We start from the raw sequence: 12,283 nt of genomic DNA on the forward strand, positions 1-12,283 counted from the left end.
ACAACATTGGGTATGACCCATTTTTTTACATTTGGAGACTAAATTCATTCAAAGGCTGAGAAAAAGGAGGAAATTTAACTCAAATTTTACAGACTCGACACAACCTTTACCTTTGGCAAAACTGGGCACAGACAGAACTCCATTCAACTACCAATTGTATGAGTAATCGCCAGCATTCTGTTATTTATTCTCTGATTATGTGAGAAAACTAAATGTCTGGCATCAAAAGAATGGCCTTACTTCTTTAGCAATATATTTATTTAATAAGCTTTGTGAAAGTATTAGGTACTAATACAGCTACTCCTCCGGCTTGTTAAAAAAACAACAAAACCAGCAGCTGTCGTCTTTGGGAGTTTTTCATTCCAATGGATTTAAAGGGCTAATTTCAGTCCTACATAAATGAAGAGAACTTCCACTGATTTGAATTCCTTAGTCATCTAAAACAAACCTAGGGCTTGGTTCACAAATTAATTTTTTCTTAGGCAAATAATAGTGTCATTCGTCACCAAAATAATAACCATCTTAAGGTGATAGAAGGAAATATTTTATTTTTCTCATTTGCAATTTTTACAAAATCTCATTCCATAACCCTCACTTTTTAGGATACTTCTGGATCATCTTTCTTCCTAATAGAAAATTGCAAAGCAGATGAGTGACATTGGTATCTCAGTCTCAGCTCTCTTTTTGCCAGCTGCGACTTTTTTGTCCCGCTTTTTCCCCTTCACCATTTCCTTACCTGAAGACTCAAGAACTCTTGTAATAGCATGTTGTAAAGACAATGATGCCATACATAATAGTTCTGGTAGTGCCACCTCTCTGGTCTTATGTCCCCTATGGAAATATACATACATCCATTTGCTAGTAATATTTGTTATTTCATATTCATCTTATGATTCCATTATCATCATCATCCTATCCAAAAAAAATCTTTGGATATTCTATAGGCACATCATTAGTAGAACAAACAAGAAAAATAGATGCCTGACTTCACAATATGAAAGAGGTGCTGAAAGATTCAATGTATGTAAATGGATTCTTTAAATGACCACATACATCTAGCTAAAAAAATCCAGTAGCTGAGAGCATCCCTGGCTCTGCTCGCAGTGTCCAGCAACACTAGTAGAGTCAATCTTGCTTGGCCCAATGCCTATCTTTACTTCTCTCCAAAGTAAGAAAAACTTTGTATAATTTAAAGGATGCTAATGAACAAGTATGCAATGACATTCCAGTTTTTAGAACTGGAATAAGTAATAGTGGTATACATTTTTAGTGATACAGGACACATGAATGCTCAGGCACAGAGCAGGACACACAAAGAGAGTCTTATTTCATCTTGCAATATATTTTTGATACAGAGCTTCTGCTTAAATTACTGCAGGAGAAAAAGCTTACCATTTCTTCAAAACAAAATCCTGCTTGCATGTGTTTCTGATTGATATAATAACTGGAGAAAGAAAAGACAGACCTTTTTCAATTTGAACAGGAATTGCAACAGCTCATCAATGTAATTGTGTCAGTCGCAGAGCTTATTTTTCAGTTAATAGTACCTATAATCAGTGTTCAGTGAAGGTGCAGAATTTGACATGTACTAGTTAGCATTATTATAGACAGACTGAAGAAACACCTGAAGACTTCCAGGAGCTCCCAGGAGCTTATCAACACCACAGCATGCAGAATGTCTGCTCTACCATTCAGGTGGTAAGAAACACATGGAAAGAAGAGGCTTGAATACCCACTTTTGAAAAGTATGAACAGTAAGAGTGACAGAGAAGAAAGTGTTTAAAGATCCAACCTATTATAATGATTTCCTGTTAATAAACTTTGATTTGCTAATTATCCTTTTGGCTAACCTTTCATCCTAAGAGCATTAACCAAACAGCAACTTCCTGAAACAGCTGCTGAAATAACCCACCAAAAATGCCTGGAAGCTATTTACTACTAAATCCAATACCGGCGTTACATGTGCCACTCACAGTATATTTTATATATCAATACTGATAATATAATGGTCATGTAAATACATGCATGGTACTTACAACAGTGTATCTGTGATAAATTTATGAGCATTTATTAATTCTGTTTTATATTATCAACTATAAAAGCACTGTGGTCAAGCAGCAAATTCTATACTGTGCCTTTACCTGTGATTTGGGGACAGAGTTTCAACACGTGGCAATATAGAGTGATCTTCAGATGGCTGTGAAACATTGAATGAAAAGAGAACAAAACTTACCATCCTCAGAGGATTTAATGAAAAAATGCCCTTGAAATGACTCTCCTTGGTGGCTGAGTCTGATTGAATTTACTACTTTGTTGACCATAAAATAATGCCTTTCTCTAACAGAAATATGTCTGTGCTTAGCAGGCACTATCTGAATACACATAAACACAGATGCATGATTATTTTACAGCGTATGACTTCAGCAGAATTCTTTACATATGCATAAATGTGAAGAACTGAAGCAGCTCATCAGTAGCTTCTGATGGAGGCTAGACATAACGACAAGCATCTTTGAGTGGCATAAGACAGAACCTCTTAATATGGCTCATTGTCATTGCAGGACAGCAAGCCAAACACACCCTTGTCATGTTCCTCTCTTAGAGCCTCTCTCTCTCCCTGCCCCACCTGCAAAATTCAACTTTGTCACAACATACTTGGAAGTTTAGAGGACTTGGGTACATTACAAAGAATTAAAAGATTGAAGAATAAATCCCCTAGAAACACTCTAAACTTTGAGGTTCTTACAACAATATCTGTATGACAAATAGCCTAGAATTCCCCAGAACAGATATACCACAGTTCAGCTGTGGAGGCTGCACATCTATCTCCTAGCTATTTCTGAAGGAACAAAAGAATTTTATTGGAGCCATGTAAACAAGCCATTCTTTTAAAATGAGTGGAAAACAAGGTGATAAATGGAAATAAATGATAAGGTGAAAAGGGAACTGGTATCATTTTTAGGATTACTCCAAGTATGGAGATGCATATGGAAAAGTTTAGAATTTAAGCATTGGCAGAGAGATCTTTAAAATAAGCAATGAAAGCAACACAACTAAGGGAGTGTCCTGATGGTGGACTTGGAAATACAAACTGAGCCCTCCCTTGGGACGTTACACCTCATTGATAGTTGATGAATAAACAGCGCTGGTAATTGGGACACTGGAGAAATCCAACCCATCGTAATCTTTCTGAGTAAATGTGATTCAACATGTTACACTCTACTTTAGGAATAAAAGGAAAAAACACTCAGTTTTGTTGTCAAAGCACCCACAGAAAGCCCTTAATGAACTAAAACCCACAGGCAAGACCTAAAGGTCAACTTTTCTAAGTCTGATAAAGCTTGGAGTTGCCAGTCCTGTCTAATGGGCCAACTAATTACCCTATGTCTACCTGGCATCAAGTGGCATTTATTAGGTCCATCAGCACATCTAGGCTGTTTTCAAAATGTGAGCTAGCCCATTCAGTGTCAGACACTGTACCACACTCTAGCATGACAATGTTCCTCAGAACAACCTCCAGCTGGTTTTAGTTATACAGCAGTAATGACTGGAATAAATATTACAGGGCCCACTTAGGATCAAGAAGATGGCAAACAACTTTCCAGTCACATCCCTTTCCTGTCATCCTTGCCATACAGAGCAGATTGCCATAGGACTGCTCATATGCTGGAATACCATCACCATGACCCTGTGAACTGCTTGTTGAGCTGCCCTGAGATGCAGCTACAGAATAAAGCAGTAGTAAGAGGGGTCAGGATTTGAAACAGGATCTAGAATATGGCCTAGTTAGGTGCCTAATGTTGCATATCCCTGTACCAGCTGAACAAAAAGGAGTTTTCATAGGGCATCCAAAGGGTTTATCTGTACCTACTAAGTCCCAAGTAGCAGAGCTTTCTGATCTTTCTTGAACGAGGACTGAAGTTGAAATGCCCATACCTATCATTTCACAAACAGCTCTCACTGGCCCGAGGGAAATAGAGCGTATACTGCACATATCAAAGACAGAAAAAAAGAGACCACCTTACTTTTATAATCTGAAACCTGATTTTGACTCTTTTGAGTAGTTTAAAACAGTTGCATTTACTTCCTGATTTTTATATCAAAGCAAAATGCAAAGAAGTTGATACCACATCATCTGTCTGCTGCATTTTGGACTACTGACTTTGATTTGGAAGTATGATCAAAGAATTTCTCTTTGCTTGATAAGTAAACAGTGACATTTCAATCCAGTTATTATCATATGCATTCCTAAAGGACTCATCACTGTAAGCATCTAGACTATGCTAACCTGGGATCAGACACCGTCTTCTATTGCATTCTCAGGGCTATATTTAAAACACACTCTAAATATTCTAAATTGTGTTATGTGCTGGTTGCTACCCCTGCCCTGTTCTAAAGCAATGCCATACATATATGTATACTTCTGTGTGAAGCCATCCTGAAAATCCTGGGCCTCCACAGGGAAGGAAGGGAATCTTTGCCCCACATGAAAAAGCAGCTCCCAGTGCTGTTAACACTGCTGTTCTGTAACCATGTCTCAAAGCAGCTACAAAAAAGCTTGCAGTGTCACAGTAGTGATTTTCTAGCATATGAAACTGTTCTATAGCCATTACTAGACTTTTCCTGGGTAGTTAGAGAAACTGTGTGGGAGACAGGTTATGAAAGGGTCCCCTACGGACACCTCCAATTTGCAAATACCCATCAGGACAAGCAGACATGACCCAGCAAGAGGTACAGGAACAACAACTTTATCACACATCTTCTGTGGCATTTTCTTCCTGTCTGCAGAAATAGTGAAGAGGATGGTACTTACAAGTACTGATAAACAAGTATTTTCTAAATGGTGAAGAGTTGTGCACTTAGAAAATAAGATCACACAGTAGTCTAACCATGTTAGGATGCAAAACTTGTGCAATCCAACCCATCAATATCCACTTGCCTGAGGTTGCAGCCAACGCAGCATTACAGTACCATGGCTTTATCGTTACATGTTTGCTGATGATCAATTTACAAAAGTAATTTCTGAGTCATAATGTATTATTAACATCAGCAGGGACAACCACTTTCTTACAACTTGGGCATTGTCATGTTCAGACCGAGTTCCAGAGTCAGCCCTTTCCGTTCGGCTGAGGCCACTTTTGTCTGCAGGAGCCCACATTTTTCTGGAAACTTTCAAAAAGACCTTAAAGATTAATTTAACTTTTGTAGCTCTACCAGCAGCCACACTTCTCAAGTTTAAAGGAACAGCTGTAGAGAGACCACTGCATCATAAGTTTTGAAAAATAAGGACTGGATGAATTTGGGTTTTGCCTTTGATAGATTCATCACACCAGCTGAGCTAACAGTGAAATTATTTTTCCCGTTACTACTACAATAGTGACTTTTGACAAATGAGCGTTTTGGATCTCATGCTCCGACCCACAGAAGACATGGCTCTGTAGCAAACTTAACTTGACATTTTAGTTCAATATATAGCAACTGTTCAGTCTGGAGAGCTTCAGATCATTCATCGTTACGTCACTCAAAATGACAGCACATCAAAAAGGCTGCTAATTGCCCCTGTTGTGTCCTTTTATTAGCAGTCCTAGAGAATAATAAACTCAGTTTATCAGTTTACTATAATAGTTCCTACCCATTCTGCACTAATACCAGTGGAAATACAGTGAATAGCAAAGGAACACAAGAACTTAAAAACGTCTTCTCTGTTTAGCTTCTCATTCTCCTCTCCATACTCAAGACAAGGACATCAGGAATGACTTACTTCTTGACGAACATTTCTCAGAAACTTAGCAGTTCTCCAAAGTACAATGGTTAAACAACAGCTCCACAAACAGTGGAATTTAATTCCCTTCCTTGATTCCATTTAGCCCCTACCTTATGTCCTTCGAATGCAGTTTTTTCAGACCTACACCACACATACACACTCTCAAATCCCCCATCTTGAAGGCAAGCATAGTGCCTGGCCAGTCAGCAGGCCAAACAAAACCGAGCTCACATGGCAGCATCTCTCAGGATGGACCATAAGTTAAGGTTTTTCTTCTACCCAGGTGCCAATTTTCATCAAATTTATAGGAGCGTCATTAAAACCTCTTCATCTCATGCATTTTTTTGACACTAGGCAATACAATCGAAGCTGTGAAGACAGGGCCAGAGAATAACAGAGATAAGCATAGATGATGTGACCGTAAGTCTCATTTCCTCAGGAAATCAGGATAAAAAAACCAAGACCACAAATACACACATGAACCGAAACTCTTAGTATTAGGACTCTTTTAAAGAAAACTAACCTATACGTATAGAGTTAATACATAATAATAATCCATTTCTCAGAGAATGAAAGCTGTGTTAAAATATTCAGAAAAAAGGGTATCAGTTAATTTGCTCCAAGGCAAAAAAACCCATGCCACTGATTCCCAGAAGCAACATAGTGATTGCTCTAGCTGCAATAAGCATTATGTTACAGAGCTAAACATACATTAAAGAACAGATGAACAATAGCCCCTGTAAGGGAAAGTGTAGCTGAACAAAATTACGGTTTGATTTCAAGTCCATAGCTTGGTAAAAACCCCAATCTCCAAGCCATCCCCCACCTCTGTGACCAACACTCCCTGCATGTATGGAGAATTTGCCACTCTAGGTTCAGGTTTTTGTCCTCCCAAACATCCCATCCGCAATCTCCTGTAGAGCAGTAACAGGCTCTGAGGAGCCTCCCCTCCACAGAGAATCTCACTGTTCTCCTAAAGGGAAGAAAGCATTTAACTAAATCACCACTGTGATTTATTTTTAATGTAGAAACACTTGCAGTGGTATAATCCAACAGACACAGATGGTAATCTGTCTAATTTGTGCAGAGTAATGAATAGCATAAAACAAGACACTGTGAAAACAGGGCAATATAAAAATATCAAGGGCAGGTTTCCTTCATTATTGGTTAGATTATTTTATCAAAAACTGAATGTAGAGGTGTGAATGATTTTAGGTACACTCCACAGAGAAGAAAATTAAGTCAGGAACAGATCTCAGTCTGGTAAAGGAAACACAAGACAGATCCAGACTTATGGAAGAGATGATGGAGTATGTAAAAGATGCTGAAACTTTTGTTATTTGGCCCTCAGCCTTTGACATAGGCAGGGGAGGGCATTATACAGTTACATTATCACAGAATGCATTCTTAATATGTTAAATCCTATAAAATTTTAACTGATATGTTACTTAAGCAGTTGTCTGAGTTCTTACAGTGTACACCTGGAGCAGTAAGCTATTTCAACCAAAGCTATTTTTGATATTTCAGAGAGTAGAATATTTATCAAATATTTTAAATCTCTTTCCATTCAATAGTCCACATTTTATTTAGATAAATGGTAGTTTGCTACTGTTTTATAGTAATATGAAATGCTACTCGGATTCATGTTATCTCTCTGAAACCCAAAATGTGATTTGCTAGGTAAATCAACCCCAAATTTGGGACCCATTGTCACTGCTAAGGACCCAGGGATAGATAGTTTTGGTGCTGTTGTGAAGAGAGCAAGATGACAAATAGCCACTGATATGGAATTTTTTTCTTTCTTTTTTTTTTTTTTTTTTTGTGTGTGTATCGGAAAACTGTCTGTGTCATTCACCTTATGGCATCTGAGTCAAGTTCAGCTCCAGTGAAGAGGATAATAAACAGCTACCAAGCAGAAGCAAATTTATCAGAAGCAGTCTATTAGACCAACAGTTGGTTAACCCACAGTAGCTGTGCTTTCTCCTGGATGACAAGTACAGTATTTCAGACTGTCAGCAAGTTCAGGAAATTCTCCCATTTCATTCAGTAACACAGCACTGACAGAGCAGAAGGAGACCCATGCAACTCCACTGCAGTTATTGTTATGGATCTTCCTCAGATTACTAGGAAATATCCATGCCATGAGGCTTCACTACGTTTCTGTAGGTGTGTTTTCCTGTTTGAGCAATATTACCCTATTCAGAAAGGAAAAATTTCTTACAAAGGTTTCTTGTGCTTCAGCTAAATACATACATCTCACACTTGCCCCTCCACCCACACCCCTCCATTATTATTGTTGTATGAACAACAGCTATACTTTATAAGAGTAAATTTCACAAGTTTTAAAAAAAATACTTTAGCATTCAGGGACACCAGATGTTTCACAGATGTGAAAAAGCACTTTGATAATATCAAAACCCATCAATTCTGTACAAGAAAGCATAGTAAATAGTTTAGAACACACAAGTCATGGATCACTATTATGCAACCAGATTCTCTTGTACAAACACCAAAAAAGGAGAAAATAAAGAATGTAGAGAACAAAAAGCTTTCATTGACCTGATTTGTCAGAGATGTTGGCTGTGACTGGCGTGGTGGAGCAGCTTGTGTTAGCCTTTGTGCTGTCCTTGGAAGAACCAACTTTGGGTTTATTTTTCGTTGCCTCTAGCGCTTTGACCTTCTTGGCATGTTTACTTCCTTTGTAGTGGGCCTCGGCCTGGCTCTACAAAGGAGAACAAATCAGGCTCACTTTTTTCTATACTTCTATAGAATACAATGGATGACAAGGCAGAAAAGTGACACTTTCAATAGTAGGCACCATATTATTCCACCGAGAAAATTTTAATAGCTTTATACTAACAGTTTTCCTAGATGTAAGTTCTTATATATTAAAATGACAGGATTTTAATGAATGGTACATGTTTTCAGTAACTCAGAAAAAAAAGCTTCGAAATTACATAAAGCTCTGTCACTCCTAATGTAATTCTTTGCTTCCATGGTGCTTAAAGATTTAAAGCACTATACAAATGTAAACACATCCAATTCAGAAAGATGCTACTCAATTTTCATGTACTGTTCCCTAGTCTTTATTGCTTGTAGTTAGAAAGATGTACCATGCTGTAACATGATTAAATAATCGGTTTTTTCTTCTGTTTGATCTAGTACAAAAGTCATAAAGTATTTTCATCATTACACTAACAGCAATTGAAACAGGCATTAATGACATTATGACTTCACTATTAGATCAAGCAAGAAGGGTTAAAATGAAGAAACACCATACCTATAAACTTCAGTAGACCCAAGTAAAACACAGGAAACTAAATACTTATCAGTCTTGACTGCTTTATAAATTGCCTAGAATAATTTCTTCCAAAGACTAAGAAAATTGGAACCTGAAGGACAGGAAGGAGAAGAGCTTATATTTATAATATTTATAATCTTCCCCCCCCCCCCCCCCGAAGTGCTTTATATATAATGTACTCTTCTTGGTCTGCCCAAACGGAACAGTAGACATACGTACCGAGATGTAATGTTTACTTCACCTTTGCCTTAAAACTATCTTCAGAAACCAGGTCAGTGTTTTTGAAATTGCACAGCTACAGCTAGACACATAAATAAAAGCCCATTTTTTCAGTGATTTTGAGTCGCCATTATTGTTCCTGACGCTACATAACCAGCTGCCTTGACAAATCAGGCTACTTTGTTAGGTGCAAAACTAAGGAACTACATGCTTAATTCAAACTCCAAAGCTTGGAAATTTCAGCTAATGAATTTAAATGTTTTTCTTGACTTCTTAAGAAATTAGTTTACCAAAAATGGGTAAGAAACATCGTTTTATACAAAACACAGTCTATTTTCATAACATATTAGTGTTTCCAAACATAATTTTAAGAAATTATTTCATTCATACTACTAGGTGCCTCTATTGAAGGTTACATATTAACTAAAAAAGTTAATATTGTATTTTATTTCAAAGTAAAACACTCAGAGAAAGCATGCTTCATGTAACCAGATGACCACACGTTGGCACCTGGCATATAAAAACATCAGTTTGCATAAACATGCAAAACCACATTCTCTTTCTTCAATTGATTAGGACTATTTTATTTAGTTCACTGTGTTAAATGAAGCGAGCCATGAAACAAGTCACATGCTTTTTATAAAAAGCAACTGTAACATCTAAGACATTTGAATTCCATAAAGAGTGCTGCAATAATGAGGAAAATAATTTTAGGATCAGCAGAAATAGGCATTACAATACAGTCACCTTGGGACAGCATGTAATAACAGTATTATTATACAGTAGAGTGTAAGTGAAGAGTAGAAACAGCTAGACCAGAGAAGAGAATAGACAGTGTGTTGGAGTCCTCACAAAAATTATATGCACCGTTAAAACTGATGGAGAACTGCCACTAAAATAAAGGAGTGAAGTTCGTACACACCGAAGCGTCTTAAGTGATTATACACCCTGTGAAACACAGTGCTTCCCACCTCAGAAGGACAGTCTATGTGACACATTGTGGCTGCATCTTTTCTTTTGTAGAAGATTTCAGTAAGCAAGCATTCAGTAAGAAAGGCTGCTAGATAAGTTTTACTTTCAATTTCTTTGAAATTGAGTTTTTTTTAAAAACTTCATTATAAAAATAGTAAAGAGTCTACTCATCAGTTGCTATTACTCTATTTCTTGATTTTAAAACCTTTGAAATATTAACACGTGTACAAACACAATTTAAGGATTATAAAGAAACAACTAAACAGCTATATCACTACTACTATGTGCACTACTTAAAGGGACACTTATCAACTACTGGGTTTGACCTCTTCAGTTCTGAATGTGGGTAGAAGAGCGCATATCTGTTTGCACCCTGTTAGGTCGATGGGCCTTACACAGGCACAGGAGCAAAGTCTCACCCCGTCTCTCTCCACCCTTGCTGGGTTTTGTCCATTTCTCTTAAGCTTTGCTGTTGCTACATGATGCACTAGAAGGAGTGTTCACCATCAACAAAATTAAACTATTTTCACGTTACAGTGTACAGAAAGTGAAGTTAAAAATTGAGGTCTATATATACCCTTTCCATTCCAATACTTTAAATAATAGCAAGTACAAGATTTTCCACTCAAGCATTCTCAAGTTGATGATGTCCCTTTAAATATTTGAACTCTATGCTCTGTGCATATGTGTGCTGTTGATAGTATCATATGCTGCCTGAGGCCAAAGCTGTAACATAAGAGACATAAGTGCACTCAAGAGAAAGACTTAGTAAGTCAATTCCTTGATAATAAGCCTTTCTGCTGATATTTGCAATAATAACACCTGCAATATCAGTAATAACCTACTACAGTCTTTGATTCCCTTCATTCAATCCTCATATAGTGTACATGAGACCTGTTGAGAACAAACAAGCCCAGGCAGAATTAAAATTAAGATTTCCATAAACACAAGCAAAGCCTCATGGAAATGTGGTGAATGGACTCACTTTTTATTTAAGTTTTGTAATTATTACAATCTTGTTATTATCAAATTCATAGTTGTACATTATAAGACCAAAAGGTATTGCTATCACCACCTAAGTAGGGCTTCTGAAAACACCAGCCTTTCCCAAAACTGTTTGAACTAGTCCATATTCCTTTGGGGAAAAAAAAGCCTTGATTTTAAAGTAGCTAGGAAAATCTACCTTTGGTAAATTGTTTCAGTGGTTCACTTTGTCAGTTAAGTACATACCATTTATTTCTACATTGAATTAGTCTACTTTCAACTTCCGGTGGCCGGATTTTGTTAAACCTTTGCTTTTTAGACTCTTTCAACTCACCTCTGTTCTGTAAGTAGAAACACAGAGACTGTTTTCAAACATGAAGTTAGAGGGGCATTCCTTGAGGTACTGAAGCAGTGTTTCCTAGCCACATACGTACTGTTTTCTGACCCTTTCAGATACACCTGAAGTTCAGAGTTTGCTTGTTATCCACTGTCACTTGATTCAGTTGCCTTTTGGTAACTGAAATGCAATATCAACACAGAACTGTGTTCTGTGTAACCATGTTATAAAAACCCTTGGAGTTTTCTGGAGTCACAGTAAGCAAAAGAAAAAAGGACGGCTGTGGGAATCTGAAATTGGAACGCAAGTTCTGATTATTACTGGTACCAATTATTCTGATTATTAATGTCCTGATCATAACTAACCTGAGTTTTATAAAATATTTGCACAAGTACCGCATTAAAGGCAAACATATTTGCTCCAAATCCCATTTAAAACACACAATACAGTACAGGTTACAAGCTTTGTAACATACATCATTGAAATACTAAACATATCTTTGACATAAGCCATACTGTATAAAATTTTAATTTTTAGTTAAGAAAGGAAGCCAAACAGCTATTTTCATGTGCTCTGATAATCCAAAGGAAGTTCTGTACACACAAGGTTTAAAAGTCACACGTATAAAAGTAAGATAATTTACCAGTTTTAATATAAAACCCCAATAAAATAGAAAAATAAATTAAAAGTAAATATCTTATGGATA

At 37.0% G+C, this 12,283-nt stretch overlaps 1 protein-coding gene across 2 annotated transcripts in view; it reads right to left on the reverse strand.

Annotated features, from left to right (window-relative positions):
* The window catches only part of ZNF385B (zinc finger protein 385B), a 137,175-nt gene that overhangs the window by 15,636 nt on the left and 109,256 nt on the right, over positions 1-12,283 (reverse strand). For both annotated transcript variants that reach the window (XM_059820605.1, XM_059820606.1), the window contains one exon: positions 8,324-8,486. In XM_059820605.1, the coding sequence (XP_059676588.1) occupies positions 8,324-8,486 (163 nt within the window). The remainder of the gene's footprint in view (positions 1-8,323; positions 8,487-12,283) is intronic.

This window comes from Gavia stellata, chromosome 8 (assembly GCF_030936135.1).
Source record: "Gavia stellata isolate bGavSte3 chromosome 8, bGavSte3.hap2, whole genome shotgun sequence".
Lineage (NCBI taxonomy): Eukaryota > Metazoa > Chordata > Aves > Gaviiformes > Gaviidae > Gavia > Gavia stellata.